Source organism: Acanthochromis polyacanthus, chromosome 5 (assembly GCF_021347895.1).
Source record: "Acanthochromis polyacanthus isolate Apoly-LR-REF ecotype Palm Island chromosome 5, KAUST_Apoly_ChrSc, whole genome shotgun sequence".
Lineage (NCBI taxonomy): Eukaryota > Metazoa > Chordata > Actinopteri > Pomacentridae > Acanthochromis > Acanthochromis polyacanthus.
In genome coordinates, this window is record NC_067117.1 from 10,637,899 (window position 1) to 10,657,756 (window position 19,858).

Genomic DNA, 19,858 nt, shown 5'->3' on the forward strand with positions numbered 1-19,858 from the left:
TGGTGTTTTATGCATCCATAACTTTAGAAGTACAAAGACAGACTTATGTGCCTGTTGAAGAGCTGACCACAATGGCTTCCAATCACTTGGGCGTATCCATCCATAGCCTGCTGGACATGGTGAAGCTGCTTCCACCTCAGCTGCTTGTGCCCAGCAAGGTTCTCTTGTAACTCTACATTTTTGAGGGGCTGCACTGTCCATTCTTCGTTGGGGTGATTTGCTCCATTCCTTGTTTATGAACAACTCAAGATGAACTTTATCAGTCTTAAAGTGGCTGCTGGTGTGAAGCCCACTACAGTAGAAATGGACTCCTCTGGAACGCCTCTTAGAACTGTTGACAGAATCTTGAATTCCTCACATGATAGCATACTTTTGGTAGTTCAGGTGTCCCGTGTTGTCATGTGTGCCCCTTTGTGAAAGCAGATACTGAGTCACCAGTGAAAACGTAGGGAACACAGGAAGTGTTTCAGATGTAGGACCAAAAGATTTCTTGCCAGCCCCAAAAGCCATCCACAGCTCCACAAAGTCCAGCTCAGACACATGTGTATGACCACAACATCTGTGTCCACAGTGTGCAGGTGATTGTTGTAAATCCTTTTCTTGCAGCATCTGCTGCAGTAGCAACTCTGTATTTACCCCTTCATACATACAAAGCCAAACTGGATCTTTTATTATTGTGTTATCTCTAACTCTAAGTCTTGTTTCCATTGCTTTAAGACAACAACAAAGAAAACTTAGAAGGTCATTTTGGTCATACTGTTGTTCTCTTTTCAGTCAGGTTTAATGAACAAAGAGTTTAGCTTTATACACCCGTGTAACATGAAGCAACATTGATGGTACAGTTTTGTTTAAATCTAGTTGTACTTTCTATTTCCTTCTTTTCATGTCTCTGAATTCACTGTTAACTGTAAGTTTCTGATGATGTATATGGTATCATTGTAATTCCTGACCATCGTTTGGATGTTCAGGGCCTCAAACTAGACAAGTTTACCAAGCTTTGTTTATATGAAAAGGCGAACATATTGTCTAAAGTGTTTAGCACGTGAACTATTTATGATGCGTTACTGACTGCTGCTCTCTGAATTAAGATAGCTTTTAGGTTTATCAGTTACAAGTATTCAGTATAAATGCAGTAGACTTTTGCAATAAAAGTAAGAATATAAACTACACGAGGACACGTGAACTTCTTAGCAACACTTTGTGAAAGCACCTGACAACATGGTTTAACATAACAAAAAAGACAACAAAATCTGATGAAGTGCCAGTTAAAACTCCTATAATCACTCACTGGTTGCAGCATTTCTCTGCAGCACTGTGCTCAGTGTTGACGAAAATGGTGAGAAACTATTATTAGCTGTTCATTAGATCACATTTACACTCCTATAAAAGCAGGAAGGAAGAATACTTTTAAAAAGAAGGAGGTAAAAGTTCAACAGTGGAATGGCTGCAGTATGAAGTTTCAAAGTGCCTTAAAATAGTCCTTGCATGACAAAGTGTGAATGTTTTCACTTTTGTAAAATAGTCGCAATCGCAGTTATACAAGATGTGTCTGTGTATGTTTTCTAGAGTTAGGGTAATTACTTTAAAGCAGACATGCCTCATGTAAATTTAATCTAATGTTAAATGAGAGATATGGGTGAAGAAAATGAGAAACATATTTCTTTAACAAACTCTACGACCCTGACTAGAGGTCATCATTATAAAATTACCAAAAGCTTACTCGGTAGCTGCAGGTACAGAAATCTTCAGTAATTGGAAGATGTGTGAAGTGCACTGCACCAAGAAGAGAGAGCCACTTTGTGGTGTGTGCATGACGTGCATGAAGCACTGTGGTTTGTTGTAAGACTTAGCTGAGACGCTAATTAGCACTTCCACTGCCATCCAACTAATTACAGTGTCTTGTACACTGCAGTGCTGACAGGGAGGAGAGGACGGTTGTATTTTAAGTGTGGACGCTCTGCGATACAGGAAATCATCTCTTTGCTGTTCTTTGATGCGGCTGAAAGGAGTAAGTGGTCAACTCTGCGCTCAAGACTGGACCTGCACCGAAGCATTAGTCATTCTGAGCGGTGCATACTGCTGAGCGAAAAGCTGATTCAGGATCCTATTGAACTGTGAGGTATTGCAAGGAGATGGCAATGACCTTAAAGACTTTAGCATCTATTGTAAACAATAGCTGTGAGTAGAAGTCATGGTGTGGATAGCTCGCCGGGTCATTTTCATTTGCTGATTTTTTCTTTTTTACCATTACAGTAAAACTCACCACCTCAATGGGTAATTCATCACCACAGCAGAAAGATGTAACGCTGTGTAATACATTTCATCCTCCAAGGATAGCAGAATGACTTTTCTGTTTGTGTTTCTCACCCTCATATGTCCCCTCTCTATCAAAGTTTATTAGTCTATAATGTGAAAAATTCCGGCATTCGTCTTTTTTATTTCTTAAATAATGTTTTCACTGTTTTCATGCCTGCCTTGAAACAGCAGTTAGGTACCCATTATGAATATTTTTTTAAGTTCTGCATGCTCTAATAAGCTCTCTTGTTCAAACCATTAAAATAATCTTTTCAAATGTGCTTCCAATGGCGGTAAACCAGAACAAAACACACTACTACTCATGTCATGACGCTAGTACGAGACTTCAGTTGTCCAATTAAACAAATCAAGTGCATATATTCCAAAGTTTATCTTTTTAATAACATAGTTTCTCTGGGTTGTGTGATAAACTGTCCAAAGAATCACACATAGAGAATTGTATATGAAAAAGGTTCTTATTTTAGAAGGATATCAGCTAATTTCACTAATGCAGCTTGGATTCTGTCCCCCATGACGTACACTGCAATCACTGACTATCACTGTGAGACAGATTTGAAAAATTTTTGAATTTATCTCAAGTCAAGCCAAATTAAGTCAATTTATTTATTAACCCAGGGGTGCCTCAGAATCTGCACAGAAAACAGCAACCTCTATTCATAGACCCTGATAACCTGTTTTAACCGAGGAAATTTGAAGAAAATCCCCGGAAGAGCAACAGCGCATCGTCTTCAAGGAAAAGACATGCAAAACATATATTACATATAATATATAAGAAGGTACCCGTAGTGAATTTACAATGTAGACAGTCAAAATAACTAATTTATTCTTAGATGCAATCTACCAATAAATTAATTATATAAATGAAGATTGTGCCTTTGTAAAATATCTGCTGAATGTGAATAAGTACAATATTTTGTCTTTTAAATTCCACCCCTCTGACGACACCAGGTCAGTGTAATCGGTTGTGTTTATTTATTTATTTATTTTTATGAAGTTCTGTGCATGTTTTGCAGAAACTTATGCACTTCCTTATTTAGTAGTTATCTTGTCGTCTATATTTATTAACAAATGAAAGCTCCAGTCCAAGTTTCCCCACAGGGAAAACAAAGTGTGACTTTATTCAGTTTATATATTCATAACCCCTGCTGATATAATAACACAAGCTGGGAAGTTATATTATTAATGTATTTACTTTAATAACGAGTTTATTGGGAAATGCATTACTTCACAAGAAAATCACAGCACGCGTGACAAACTGCAAAGCAGCCAGTGAAGTTCTTCATCGTAAATACAGGTTTTCACATCTGTCAGATTCCAGATCTATTGGTGCTTGCCAGTTCGAAGTATCATTACAGCAAGGGACAAATTTGAAAAATAGCTTGGACTTTGTTGTCGCTTCCAGGGTGGCACAAGAGCACTTGTGGCTTTTTTTTTCTCATATTATGCTCAATGCCAGGAGCACAGCATAGCTTTGTTATCTCTGCTTTTCTCCTGCAATTAGCAACAATAATAGACAGTCATGGCAGCTGCAGTCGGCAAGACTGTTTTATAACAAGAGCAAGATATGTCACACCACAATAGCGTCTTTACAATCATAAAAACTCGTTGCCATCTGACTTTGGCTGTTATTTTTTACTCCAGCAGAGGTTGGTTTGAGCTAAGCTTTGCTATATTGAGTTGTTGTACATTGCAGATGATATCAATTCTGTTTGAAGACGGTATGTTGGCTGGTGGAAGCTGACAGCGCGGGTTCCTGCGTGGGTGATTCCCACCCTTCCATCAGTAGCTGGCTTCTTGAGCCCAGTGAAACTGGTAGTCTCAGTTCTATTATTCACACTTTGACCCAGTTTCTCTCGGTCAGCACTTCATCACATACTACCATAGCTATTATACTGACGCAGCCCTGACACAGAATCTCTTCTCTCCACGTGGTAATGCCTGACACTGAACACCACCGTTGCTGGTGTATAATTCAGCTCGATGGTTTCCCCCTGAGAAGTGCTCTGCTTTCCCACTGGAAGCCCTTCAATCTTTTATTATCACCTTATTTGGAGCTAGTTTTCCTCTTTCCTTGTTACAAACAAACTGTTTAATTCAATCATTATTCATAAATTTGGTTGAAAAGACCGTGTGTAAGAAAAAACAAAATTTGGCCAGCTACAATTTTTGCTATTATTCTCAAACACAAAGCGCAAAGCAGATGATGTCCAGTCTGTCCTCAGTCCAAGTCCTGCTGTCCAGAGAGTCCTTGTTGGAATCCTGCAGTGGCAGCTGGATGGGGTGTGGCAGCACTGGCATGGTGAAAAAAGTGTTAATCAAGGCCCAGGCCTACAGGGAAAGAGGTCAGCAAACGTCTAATATTTTCCAAATGCCCTGAGCCCAGCCAGGCCAGCCAGCTGCCACATCTCAGCCTTTTTACCAAAGGCAGGAAAGGCAATGGCACAAGGAGTTGGGGGAGTTTTTTTTTTTTTTTAGTTGTGTCAGTTCTGGATTTCTTCCAGGCAGATTTCCCTGCTTAATCTTCACTTTAATCCAACCTCATCTAGTTCCTAGTCCCGTCAAAGCCTTTGGGTATGGAGGCAGATGAAGCCCTGCAGTGACCAGCTGTGACCTACAGAATCAACCAGTCAGTGTGCACAAGCTCACATTTATAAATGTACATTGTGTGAGGAAGAGGGGAGTTTATGTGTCTGTCATGGGGCATTATGTTTTGTGCACCTCCGTTATAGTGTCACAGGGTATTGATTGTATTTGTGAGGATACTACAGCATTTATGGCATGTTACGGATCTTTATCTTCTCCTTTAGATGAGAATTCATTTAATTATTAGTAAGCTGCTTAATCCAAAATGAAGCTCTGAATTTGTTCTCCGCCGCATCAGATTCTAGCTACCGCCTAACTTGCTCTCGACGCGCTCTTTCTGAAGTTGAATGACGAGTCTCCTGACAGCAGCTAATCCAAGAGGGACACATTTATTATCTGAGCCGTAATGGATTCCACGTTTTTCACCGGTCGAGCCACAATGATAATGATTACAAATGCTTGATGGACTGTCCTACATCTGTCCTATGTCTCCATCTATAAGGTAGCCAGCATGAAGGATGATGCGATTTTTTTTATCACTGTACACTGATTGCTTATCGTTAAGCTCTAGCCTCTTGCTATTCCAGTTTGGCAGGTCAGCCTCACTGTGATTATTCATCAGCCAGCATGGATCATCATATCAGTCAGTGTGGGATGATGCATAACTACATCAACCCAAGGTTAGGCATCTTCCCATAACCTTGTTTTCCTGATGGTATTGTCATGAATAATTGACTGAGCTAGTTTCTGCTCTCCGGAGCCCTTCAGCTGTTTTGGTTTCGACACAACAACATAGCTCAGTTTAATCACAGCGCTGAGAACGCTCATATTGTTTCGAGCAGGTGTGATACTGTAGCGGTGATTCAAAAGGATACTCATTCAGAAGTGTCTCACATCGTGTGCCTTCATTGTGACTCTCAGATGTGTCCTTTCAGTTGACATGCCAGAGTACAAAATGCTGCTATATGTACAACCATGCTGTTTTTTTTGGACAGAGTTTCATTGCTAATTTAAGTGCAGTGACTTATTACGATGATATGATACACTAAATGTAATTATATAAATATACTGGGGACTGCTGTTGAGTGTATTTTCTGCAAAATCAACTCAGAAACTCTTCACCGTGGAAAAAAGATTTAGGAGAGGTACAAGGGATCACAAAAGGAGCAGGGTTGTACGATTTTTCATTTAGCTGCAGGGAGGGTGTGCGACCTTTTTGGGCACAAAAGGTAGAAGTCTTTTTTTAATTATTATTATTATTATGAGAGGGATTGCTTTTTATAGCGTTAAATATGGATTGTAAGCCATTTGTACACCACTTTAGGCTAAAGCGGTCGTAATTTTCCTACAGTCCCTTGCGAATAAAACAACCAAATGGGAATGTCTGTTTTATCTGATACAGTGAATTAAATAACTAACACATCATTAAACTTTATCACATTGATTTGAAAATCCACAACTACCATAAAACTGTATTAGTCAGGGATGTGAAGCGTTAATGGCCTAAAACACGATGAGATATTAAAGGGATATCTACCCCATAGGAAAAAAAATGCATAATCTGGCATAATATGTCTTCCTGTCATTGATATGTGAGCATTGCAAAGAAAACTTTAACATCACTGAGCTGGAGTTCCTAAAGTTTACAGGCACCTCTCAGCACGCTCCACCTCTCTAGATGTTGCTGTTTATTAAAGCCCTTCCTTCATTTTGCACACAGACATCATTACAGTGGGAGAAATACAACAAACCGCCGGACTTCTGAGCTGAGCAGCAGCAACCATAGCGCCGCTAACCCTGGACACTCATCTTCCTCCAGCAATTTCTCCTCATTGATGTAATGGATGTGTCCCTGAAGGGGCTTTTTGTTGCCCATGTTTCCTCAGGGCAGGCTGCTGTTGTGCTCTTAATGGCAGAGCGGCATCCAGAGGCTATGGATCACAGCAGACTTACAGCAGCCTTTCAGGTCTATGTTATGTGAGCAGCAGGAGTATTGATTCAGTGTGTCACGGATGATTATAAACACAGATTAATAGACAGTAAGTTTTCAGCTCCAGGCAAAATACAAGTGTTAGAGGAATGACATTTTGCTGCAGTGTTAAGGCTGCGTTTCTGGGTTGGATAATAGAGTCATGGCAGCTGAACCTTCGATATATAGTGTGTGGTTTCAACTTAAATCTGTCCTCAAGGAGAAATCTGCGAGTTGCGTTTCTTATGAGACTGCATTGAAGTCAGATTTCCCCCCAAAGTATTTTAACTGCAGTTGTCAAATAACTGACATGTTTACAGCTCGTGTTTGTGGAATCATCAGTTTGTCTTATTTTTTTCTGCTGACATTTTTGTTTAATTTCCTGATTTGATATCTGGCTCCATCGCAAAGGAGATTTATTTTCAATTCATCACTGCTATCTATGTCAGAGGCTGCTAATGATACCTAGCAGTGGAGATGCACAGCGCTGTGGGAGTGTCATGTCAGCATTCTGTACACTGAGAATTGGATGAGCTCCACGTGCCTGTGCCTGATAATACCAGACGGGACCTGTGAGCGTCGAGGTCAGTAATGAGCAATCTCCCTCGTGAAATACTGAAATGCTAAATAACCAAACCCAATCCTGTTGTCTTATGTAACCAGGTGGGTCTTTTCATTTTCCTTTATGGCATCGGTCTCGTGCCAAAGGTTAGAAACCCAAAAGGATTCACATCGTTTAGCTTCGTTAATTTATTCACTGTCGGCACGGCTGTGAAATTCCATTAAATAGTGTTTCAAATTCTTCTCACATTATGTTGCATCAATTTAAATGCATAAGAGGAAGTAACAGGCATTCAAACACTGGTTAATGCCGTGCCAGCTGGTTATAATTACTGTGTATCTATGAGATGGTTAAATTCTTCGGGGGTTTTACTATCTGCGATTACGACGAAATCATTTCACACATTAAACGTCTTGTCTGTATCAATATCAGAAAGACCGTCACCACGACACTTCCTCTAATGCTTTCTTTTTATCATTTCTCTCGACAAAGTGCATGTATATACAAAGTGTTAGCTCAGTCTTTTACACACAGTCCTGGTATTAACGCAGTGTTTCCAGTCACTATGAATTAGTCTAAGTGGTGCCTATACATGCTTGTGTCAGTCTCTTGGAATGATACACCACATCCAGCTCAGCAGGGCTGCGTTTCAGGGCGACTCGACTCCACAGTAACATGGTGATTCTCTTTCCGGTGCTACAGGAATGAATGTGTCTGCCACATGATGGACTGAATGCCAGTTTAATTAAAGGTTGGCTGAGGGTGGGCAAAGATGAGCTGTCTGCACACCACTGATAGTTGGTCTCATATTTCTGCTTGAGTACCTACTCAAGCTCCCGCTGAGGGTTTGTCTCCTCTTTCCATCACATCCCGTCCATGTCGTCTGCCTCCCTCAGCTGAGTGTCAGCTACAAGGGGAGACTGTGTCAGGAGTTTGAATAGCTTCTCTGATTTACTGCCCCACCTTGGGGCTGTTTCTGCATGCACACACTCTCTGCATATTCTCATTAATAACTCGTCAGTGTTTTCTCCTGTGATGCTGTCAAGGCTGTGTTTTTCCCTTGTCGTCTGCAAGGAAGTAATTTTAAAAGATTTAATATCACCTCTGAGTTCAGCTGAAATAAAAATGCCCATCTTTTGCTACAGTAATATTAGTCTGCTATGCGGATGTGATCTCTTGTTTTTCTTTGGAGAAAAATAATGCAATAACCGAAAGGGAGAAATTTACATGTAATATTTTTTTTTTGAGATTAGTGTAGTGCATCTAATCCTGGAGGCGTGTCCTTGACAATCCATCACTGTAGATGGAGAGCAGATTTACATATAACCAATCAAAATGTTTTTTTAAATACTATTTGCGTAATGTGGGGCCGTCACTCACTTTTCATCAGCATGGCTGTGACACCGCCAAGTCACATTTACCAAAAACAAGTTTGTTGAAATTGCATCTCCGTCTGCATCTCACAATTTAAACCCATCTCTCAATTTAAACCCATCTCTCAGAGGGAGCTGCTGCTGGAAAAGTGGAAAGTGGAAAAACCACACATATCGTTCTGTAAAATGAGGTGGCGTATTCTGTCAGTAGGGGGAAAGGTTTGCGCTTAGATTGGACTACCATCATAAAGTGGCTGTATAGCTTGTACAATCAAGTAGAAAATAAGGATCAGAATAGAAACTGAATGAGCTTTAAATGCTCTGCTCACTTATCATACACCCACTGTGATTGACATCAGAAGTTAAATATAAGACATTTGAGTAAGAAAGGATGTAAATAATACAAATAATGTCTGCAATCCACTTTAGGATGTTCTCAAATGTGACCGATCTTTTAATACTATCAGTTCTGTGCTGCCTGTGATCACATTTAACATTGTCAAAACCTCACAGAAAGACTGGTTTATTGTAAAACCAAAAAACTGCCAAGCACCTACAGTGTTGCCACTGTGCACAATATATGAACTCATCAGACACCAACTACTCTACACGTCCACATTATGGTGAAACACATCCCATTAAATCCTTTATCAACCACAGTAGCACACTCATTGTTTATAGGGTGAAATGCCCCAGAGGCCTGGTGTATATTGGACAAACAAAAAGGGCTTTAAAGATTTGCATATCTCAAAGCAAGACTGTGCAGTACGTACACAACTCATGGATTAGTGCTGCCCGACATTATGTACGGGCTAATCAGGGCTCTGCAGCATCATTAAAGTTCTGAGGTGCAGAAAAAAATCCTCTCTTCTCCCAAAGTTGGTGACATCAAAAAGTTACTTCTCTGCAGGGAGGCACATTGTATCCGCACTTCAAACGCAGTGAAACCTTTTGGCATTAATGAAGAATTGTCACATTTTCTCTAGGTTGTCAAATTTGACAGATGGTTATAGCTGTACTTTTGTACCTTTTATCCTGGTAACCTTAAGACAGACTTGTTTTGTTTTTGACATGATGTATAGCTCTCTGACATAAAGGAATTGATTGACTTGTCATGTTCTCTCTGGGTTGTCACCTTTAAGAGGTGTTTCTTTTGATACTTTTGTTCTTCACAGTGTCTCTAACTTTAAGAAAAGTCTGTTCTTGTGCTTCTGACATGGTGTTGGGGGTTTAGCATTGTCTATATCAACTCCCCCCTTGGATTTTTTTTAATCCAGTAAATCTGAAACCCTGTTCAACCAACAGTGCACCTGGTTGAATAAATGTGAGTTTTTAAAAATGTCTTAGTCCACTTAAACTCTTATGGAGACACAGTGGTGTTGAAACATCAGTACGTTTGCACAATGAGAGGCAGCTCCCTTTGTCTACTCTGTAAATTTGCTGTCATCAAGCTGAGAAGCACTTGTTTCAGCTGCATTTTGCTGAAAGATGCGTAAAGAACCCTGTTTCTATTGATGACTACATTTCTTTGAGCAGCCTCAGTGTCAGGGTGCTCATAATGTGCACTCTGGCTCCCGGTCACACTGTCGTGGTTAACTGGGACACTCCAACAGAATGGAGCCATTGTTAATGTCATTAGTACCACCTGTGTTTTCCCTGCTGTGTCAAGTCAAGATGTCTGTTATGAAAATGCCTTTTTCTGTTGATTAGTGAAGATGGGAGACCTCATGTCATTTTAGCTTTGTGCCAACTGCAGTCTCTGCAAAAGCAATTAGCAAGGGAACACACTGGTGTGTTTGTGCATTGCCTTTAAGATCATACAGTATTATAAACAGAGTAGACTCTATTATATCCCTTTAATGGTCCACTTGGATTGATATTCTTATTTGGCAGGATCAGACATGTCAGTTAAAGACACACAGCATCTCTCTACTTTAGACGTTTTTAGGGAAAACAGCAGGAAAACAGTAAATCTGAATAGTGGCTTTTGACTGGTTTGGTCAGTTGGGTCAGAGATAGACCTGTTCAGCTTTGTCTCATCATTTCCATAACCTTTAACCTCTCGCACTTCAGGTCCAACCAGGCAGAAATGAGGTGGTTTGATATATAGCTCACTTCAGTGCACAGTCACATACTTTACAGCACAATGACAGGGTGTTTCCCCTTGAAATACAATGGACTGTGGCTAATCAACCCCCCCCCCCCCCAGGGAATGGGAGGACACCTAAACCGGTTAAAAGCTCAGACAACCAAAATATGTCCCAAGGTGAAGTCTTCTCGCAACACAAAGCGCTCACATGGAAAAGGCAAACGCATAAATACTATCTAACAGCTAAGTTATTATGCCAGATCGGAGAGTTGTTAAGGCTGTAATTTTTATGTGTTGATATCTTTATTTTTAAACGTACGAAGAGCCAACACCTTTAACTAAATGCTGCAATAGGTTGTGAATTTGTCTCACTGCCAGCACCTCCATCCTCTCTCTCATTAGTGCTGGTGCTCAGAAAAGCAGCCTTGGAGCGGCCGAGCATGAGCCTGCCTGCTGTCCAATCTCCATATTAAAGACCAAATAAAAGGTCAGCTTAACAACACCTAAACAGTTATTGACAGGTCAGGAGGACGGAGGAGGGGGAGACGGGAGGGGAAGGTCAGTAATCTAGATAAATACCATACGGCTGTGAAATTGAAGCTGTCAAAATATGCAGATCAGGAGGGAGGAGTGAGATCATTGCTGGGGAAGAGTGTTTGTGCAGATGGTAATGCTCAGGATCGGCTGCAGTGCTCACAGGCTAAATAAGAAAGCCCTTTTATTTAATAAACTGTATTAGCATGTGTACAGGAGGTGCTGTTACACCTCTATGTGGCATGAAAACCTACATTTATCGCCTCAAAGGATGTACACGATCAGCACAATTACTTTCAGTTTGAGGTTGTCAGATCAATAGTGGGATCTGTAGCCCACTTCAGAAGGAAATCAATTCTGTTACAATGCTACAGTGTCTGCAGTACAAAAACGCTCCCTGCTATAGGGAGGATATCACTGCCTGCAACAATCATCATCATTTTTTTTTAATGTAGCATTTCATGCTTTACACATGAGGGGAAACATTTATAGGAGGAGTTGGAGGAAAGTCAGTGGACAATCTGGATGATTTAAAAATAAATAAATGCTCCCTCAGTTAATTTTTTTACTGTCCTCAGTAACAAAATAACTCAATGTAGATGAGGAGTAGATGAGTCCTTGTCACTGCAGGTCACAGAAGTCCTTGATCACAGTCATTAGCTGTCTATCAGTGTATGAAGCACGTCTTATTTTACCCTCACAAGGCAGAAAGATAAAGTAGTGAGGGGGAAAAGTCAAGGCTTAGTCAGGCTTTGTAAAATAATTAAACAAGTATGAATAATGACTCATACAGTTTGTATGATATTGCTTTGGATTTATACTTGCAACATGTCTGAAACTGCCAACATGTCAGAATCAGATAAATCATCTGATTTCACAAGTCAGGTTCAGTTCCACAGCTGTGCACATATAGTGTCAGTATGAACATTTAGAACAAGAAGCCTTGATGACTAAACATCAAAGCCTGTCGTCATGTATCTGATTCATCCTTTTCAGTGAAATTACATTCATTGTATTTTTTTTGTTCTGCAGATCCATCAGTGCATCACAGGCAGAAGACAGTGGTGACAGACATGTGCTACCCAACAGAGATATCCAGCCTCATGGACTTTGGCACTCCAGACTGCTCGCTAGGCAAAGGTACGGCGCCGCTTGAAATATAAGGTGTTGCCTTGGTGACAGCAGGAAGTGAGCAAGATGATTTATCCTGGCAGTTGAAACGACTTGGAGCTGTCACAGTGTGACTGGGAGGTTAACGCCGGAGCAAAGGCCTGTGCAGACTGAGAGCAGCAGCACTCGGTACCTGGCCAAGGGGTCTTACGTTCACTGCAGGCTCTGATTTATCGTAGCAAAATAACACATTGTGTCACCTAGTACAGAGCAGAGAGGCAGTGGCATCACACAGTGAAGTGTGATTGAGTTCCAAGAAATGTATTTTACTTTGCAAACTGCTTTAATGCGAAAGGAGCTTCATTGAAGTTTATCGCACTTGAGTAATATTGTAATGTGTAATTACTGCATTGCTTCAAGACCACTTATCTGCTGATTCACTATGAGAGAGAGGCTTGCGTAGCTCAGGAAAATAGTCTATTTAAGCTTCTCCTGAGTGGTAATCAGGCTGACCAGCATGTATCCATACCACAAAAAGGTATTGATCATGAAGTCTATTGATTGCGTTTGTATTGTTGTTTCATCTTTAAGCCTTGTCAGTTTCTTTTTCACATCATAATAGCTGTTATTATTCTCTTTTGTTCTCGTGCTGATATCAACGCAGAAAGTGTGCGCTGTAATTGTAATTCCAATCTTTTCATCCAATCTTTTCATCCGTCTAGCCGCCTGAAGCTGGCAGAGGCATGCTCAACGACAGTTAGCCCGGCCTCATGTCATTTCCATCAACAATGAGCAGCGACAGTTGTGACCTCAGTCACTCATTCTCCTTCCTCTCCCACTGCCCATCACTGCTTTCAGTCCTCCTCCCTCCTCCTCTTTTTTCTCTCCCTCCTCCTCCCTCTGTTCGCCTGGCAAATATTTTAATGCCGTTGCACCCCAACTCTCTATCAACACTCCCTGGCACTGATAATGCAGACTGACAGGTCAACCGTGTGCAGCGAGAGAAGAGAGAGCAATACAGCGGAGGGAGTGGAGGGTAGAAAATAAGGCTTTTAGGATTTCTTCTGGCTTTAATGTGAGCAAAGCAAATGAATGACATAGTGATACAGGGAGTTAAGCCGAAGAATAAGGACACTGAGAAGTGGAAAATTTCAGACTGAAGAGGTGTCAGGATAAAAGCAATACTGTGAATAAAATTCTGCGCAGCTGAGAGGCAGGCTGTAGCATGACTTTGGAATTATGAAGTGCTACATTTGGTCAAAATTTCTATTCATTTAAATTACTGTAGCTTTTCAGACAAGTAAAAAAGCAACCGCGCTCAGACAGGTTCAAAATTGAATCCACGGGTGTATAATGTGCTTACCTAAAACTTTTAATTATTCACTTCTATAAGAAATTACAGTACTGGGCAGTGCAGGAAAAAGCATGCTTTTGCAAGATCTGTATCACCCTGTAATGAGGAAACTATCAGCTGCTATCAAAGAGTTATCGTTGCACCTTTTGTCTCAGCTCTGATCAGTCAGAGAGAATGAGCCTGGCAGTAATCCTTGTGGTGTCAGCGTGTGATTGACAGATCCGTTGCCTCATGTGACAAGTATCTGGTTAGACCACGTTTGATCTTTGGATGGAGCTAAAATGCTGAGCGTCAACCTCTGACAGGCAGGACAAATGGTGTGGTTGCTCTGAACCGATGTCACGCCTTTAAATGCAAGAGATTTCACTCAAATTTCTCTTCTACACAAACACGCACACTTGCACACACGTTATGCTCAGTCTTTAGTATGCCAGTTGTGTTACTCAAGTGCTCATAAACCACAAATTCCATTACAAGTTTATATCTAGGTGAGCTCAGCAGGCAGCATTAATTCAGCTGCTGCCCTATCTCTTTTCTTCAAACCACCCACCTGCACCTGCCTCAGGCTTTCAGGCCTAAAGAGCCCTGAGAGGCAGGCCTTAACCTTATTTACTCTGTCACTGTGTCCACACTCATCCCAGCTCCCATCTAACATGACAGAGTCCGTCCTTAGTCAGCATCGAGCAGAGGAGCAACTGAATCCCTGCAGGGTTAAAGATAACAAGGGAGAGCTCACATTAATAAACTAATCTCGGCTTGTAGAGGTAAGGCAGTTTAGCTGGAAGCATGAACTCTGTATCACTTCACCGCTGTCGTGAACCATTTTTTGAGGCATTTACATTGAAGTTTACAGTATATTCGGGGTGTGCATTCCTATCTCTTCTGGCCAAAACACACATTCACATTCAGGAAGTGAGCTATGTAAACTCATGTAGGCTACAAAGGCATTGTGGGCTCAGAGGGAGCTTTCAGACAGAGGGGGGTTACTGTTCTCTGTTCAGCTGGTGGCTGTAATTGCACAAGCCGTCAGGTGGAGTGAGAGCTCCACTGACTCACCTGGTTCATTACCTGAGGCCTGAGGTGCAGTTTGGCTTCCCCTCCCCTCATCCTCATCTGGGGGAAAAAAAGGGAAAAGAATAGCAGAGCCGGAGTGGGCGTGGGTGAAAGGTGCCCTAGCTGCCTCTGGGCGTGTCGCTAAACAGGTACACAGAAAGCGGGAGTGAAAGGCAGGCCTATTCACAGGGAAGAAAGAGAGAAAAGAGCAGGGAAGGTAGCTGAGTGGATCTCAGGGGACGACTTCCTAGTAACCTGCCTGGGTGGAGCCTCAGCGAGCAGAGCTGGGAGCGGCCGGCTCTGGTAGTGCTGTCTGAGTGAAGTCTGAATGGTGTGTACACCGGCCTGTATGTGTGTGTGTGTGTGTTTTCTTTTTTTTTTCACCTGATATGAGAGCTCACACCAGAGTTGACAGTGGAGCCGAGTGGAGCCTGTGCCGAGGAGGACATGAGGTCCGAGAAGGAGGAGGGGAAGGCCGGTGAGTGGCAGACAGAAAAGGAAAAAGACGCTGTTTGTGTGTCTTAGCGTAGGCCATAAAAGTGGCTTGAGCTGGCGATGGCTGGGTTCAGTTCTCATGTACATATACAGTTATGCGTGCTTGCCTGCACTGATTACGTAAGAGGAATTTGAGTGTCACAACTGCTTCATTCCTGAAGCTCTCCATGTTTGTCATGGAAATTATTTGTTACCGAGTACATTTCCTTTCAGTACAGTACTTTAGTACATTTTTTAGGCATTTGTATTTCTTATACTTCTTCTGAGTTACCATTCAGAGGGAAACTTGTGTTTAGATGTTTGACAGCCGTAGAAAACGTTTAATTTACATGTTAAGATTTTAATATTCATGACATAAAAACTGTATGGCTGCAATTAATTTTCACTTTTATGGACATTTAATCTATTTTCTTAATTAATAAATGACTCTTTTATATAACTAAATGTCAGCACATGGGTTCCCAGAGGTCATGCTGATGCCATAGACTGACTGGTTTCTCAGGAAAACAGCCCAAAGCCAAAAATACTGAATTTACTGTCATAAAGGAGTATTCAAACCACGGGCTATTCATGTTGAAGAGGCTGAAACAAGAATACAGAAAAAGTACTTGTTACTGTACACAGAAAGACATCCGCCCAACATAATCTGGTTCTGTTGGATGTCTCTTCCTGTTAAAAGGGAGTTTTCTGTCCCCACTATTAACACGTGCTTGTTCATGAGGTGGATTGTTGAGTCTCTCTGTTATTGGAAGGTTGTGACCTTATCATGTTAAGTGCCCACATAAACATAACGATATGGTGCTATGTAAAAAATGGAATTGAACTGAAGTGATATATTATTTAGTGATTTATCATTCATTGTTAGCTTTACTTGAAGTATTCCATCTTAGTATCTGTGATCTAACTGGGCCTTATTGCACTCCTTTTTTCATACTCACAGCCCTTGACTGTAAAAGCTGATTTATTTACATCTATTACAAATCCCAGTCTTGTTTGTTCTTTTACTTAAGATAAGAACTAAATGCTGACCTACATATGATTTGCCCATAACGATGATCCTTTAATCTCCTATAAACATTTTGCATGAATAGATTGATGTTTGGTCCAATAGTGGGCAGTATTACAGACTTTAGTGGCTCAGCAGACACACTGAAGCTCTCCTAATCTGAGGAAAAAAACAGCACTGATGGACAATGTCTACACTGGCCCTTGTGCTTGGATTAATGTAGCAACCAGACATGTTGTACTCTGCCGTAAATGAAGATGCGTTATGGTTGACTGGGGATGTGAAGAGAAGCTGTTTTGTGATGAATCCTCTGGGAAGAGACGCTGTCATTGACAAAATTGTCTTTATTCTTTTCTGCGATGTCATGAAAAGGTTTTTTGATGTTTGTGTGTGTGTGTGTGTGCATATTTCATATGCAGCCGTGTGGGCTGTGCTGGTTTGTGAATGAATAGAGATGAGTTTGATCCCGCTGTCTTTTGCATGACTCCCACTGCAGCTCATGCACTCTGAACCCTGAAGTCACCGCTCAAAATTGCAGACGATAATGAGTTTGACCGATTGCACTGCGGCAGACAGACGGCACCATCACTGTCAGCAACGCACTTGCATTTTTGTTGTGAAGTCCTTCATCAAGATCATTAGACAGTAAATGCGGCACATCTTCATACAGAGTTTTTTCCTTTGTATCTCTTCCCATAATTTCTGGTCCATCTCTGTGAACTGTTGCTACTCTGAGCTAATAAATGACGATTATTACTTTCAACATCTCCATAAGCATTGCACTGAATGTTAATGAGTGTAGAACAAGCATTTATTGCTATGTTTTACATGATTTAAATGCCTCAGTAAGGCTTTTAAAATTTCATACACAAGCTTCAGTGGCAGCTCTACCAGGGACCGCATGCAGTTTGTGGGATTATTCTGCAGTGCCCCAGGACGTGAGAGAGATTGTGTATCAAATCATGTAGATTTCCAGTCCTCCACAGACTAGATCCTGCTGTTTCTGGCAGATGTTTCGTTCACAATACAGATGCAAAATAGGGACCAGGCCCTGTGGCATTGTGTTCCTCTGTGGTCACCATTATGGACCCCACCCTTCGCAGATTTCTCTGGTCAGCCAGTTTTATGTAGATACTAAGGCTCAGTCTTATTGTTCCTCGTTGTACTCATAAACTCATAAACTTTGATTCTGGAAAGTCCAGGACGGCTCCAGAATCTTGTTATGAAATATTTTTAAGCTATTTATTGACATGGTAGCATGACGGTGACTTTAAAATATGTTGATTTGGTTAAACTGTGCTCTTTTCTTGGCGAATAAACAGCATACACGCCAGTTCATTAAATAAACAATTAGTTTGCTGAATGGTTCTTGGCTGTTCCTTGGCTGTAAAATTCCCATAAAACAATAACTTCATGTTTCTACAATTAGTTTTTGTATACTAATTAAATAAATTAGACATAGTGTGTTTATTTGTGAGCTTTAAAGGTGCTGGTTGGCAGATTTCGTTTTATTTTTACACAGCACGTCAGGCTGTTTGCCCGTTTATCCAGGGTCTGGGCTTGACTCCAGACTATTTATTCCTTTAAATACAGCCTGAAACTTTACTGTCCACAGAAACGTCCCTGCCTCATACATAATTCCATCATGCAGTTCACACAGCGTCCAGCATTCAGGCACTTGACACAATTTATAGTATGTCAGCTGAAGTGTATGAAGATTCAGTGCTGAGAGCTTTTGGTAGACACATAAATTGTATTTAAAGATAGATGTACCCTCCGGGTCTGTAAAGTGAAACCAGTGCTGAAGAGACTTAAACTGGCATTCTCTGTAGTTGACAGCAGGGGGAGAAACTGCGTTGTATGGAAATCTATGAGAAAGTGGCCCTCCTTCTATCTTGATTTGCTGCTACATTGAACATTTTCCTAAGGCGTTTATGTTCTCAATTGCTCGTTTCATTCTCTTTCAGTACAGAAGTGTGTGCATTTTGAAGTTGTATGGTCCCAGTTGAAGTAAAACTGATGATAAAGCAGGGTATGCTTTGGGGCGTGGTTATCTTCTGATTGACAAGTTGTTGCTGTATTCAGAGCCTCCTACAGTTCTCGAGCAAACTCAGAAGGCGATGGCCAAATTCCAAACTTCAGGCTTCACAGCGGTAGCCTACAAAGCAGTGGGTAATGTCACAGTGGTTACGTTCATCTTTTACATACAGTCCATTGATAGACATTGAACACATTGCACACTGACCGGCTGCTCTAACATCGGTCTCATATAAACCGGTGCAAACTAGACCTGGAGCTCTAGAGACAAGGGTCTTTGTGACTGATTAAATTGAAAACTGGGTTATCCAGTGATCATGAATACTGCAGTTGTGCAGTTACCTCAGTATCATTACTCTGCAGTACAAATCAAAGGACTGTCTCCTTTTCAGATCTTCTATGGTAATTTTCTTAACCACCGTCTAATTCACTTTATGTTAACCAAACCCCTTCACAGTGAATGATACTAATGTCAAGTGACAGTGGGGGTATGTTTTTTTTTAATGTACCTCTTGATTGTATTAGAGATCTAAATAGCTTTGTCCAGGTTCTCAGTGCCCTTTCAGTGGCACATCCTTGGCAGTGTGCCTAATCTGCACATAATAAACGTGTGAATCAATTACAACTATCTGCACTTGGCATCCTCGCACTGACCTCAGTTGTAATGTAAACCCACAGGCAATTAATTAATGGAAGCTGTTCCCAGTAGATACGGTGCGTTTACACAGATATACTGCTCAAACTGCAATCTCGTGGACAGTTACAGTTTTTTGTTCTGCTGGTTCTCTGCTTTAGCACATTCAGTTTGGAATGAAGGATGCTACAATAATGGGCCAATTGTACGTTTTCATTTGAGCAGGTTTAAAAACTGATACAGCCCTTGTAACACAGTTCCCAAAGATTAGTGTTTCAAAAGTAACTGGACAGATGCGCACGAAGTCAATCAAAACCCTTTTAACACACAGCACCCAAATTGCAGCTCTTCAACAGTGATTGGACACTTGGCTGCAAAATGTGTCTTCTGCAACTGCCGAGTTGTCTGTTAATATTAGAAGTGAAGAGGTGGCCATGCAAGTCAGTGAGACAAAAATGAGCACAAATCTACCAGAAAGATATCAAAGGTAGTTGGTCTGCCAAAAAAGCTTGGACTCATTGAAAAAAAGCAGGTGTGCACTGAAAAATAAGAGGACTGGTCGATGAGGAGAACGAATCCTGTGAAGAGAATTGTTTGCATGGTGAAGAAATTACCCTTTTGACTGCACAGCATGTCAGGAATGTTCTCCAGGATGTAGGCGAACATATTTCTCTGTCAGTGATGAAGAGATGACTTTGTGACCATAACAAGGAAAATCAACATGAAATGCACACCACTGATAA

The 19,858-nt window shown here is 41.2% G+C and overlaps 1 protein-coding gene across 2 annotated transcripts in view; it reads left to right on the forward strand.

The window, feature by feature from the left end:
* kaznb (kazrin, periplakin interacting protein b) overlaps positions 1-19,858 on the forward strand; it is a 124,825-nt gene that overhangs the window by 79,657 nt on the left and 25,310 nt on the right. For both annotated transcript variants that reach the window (XM_051948401.1, XM_051948400.1), the window contains exon 5: positions 12,459-12,566. In XM_051948401.1, the coding sequence (XP_051804361.1) occupies positions 12,459-12,566 (108 nt within the window). The remainder of the gene's footprint in view (positions 1-12,458; positions 12,567-19,858) is intronic.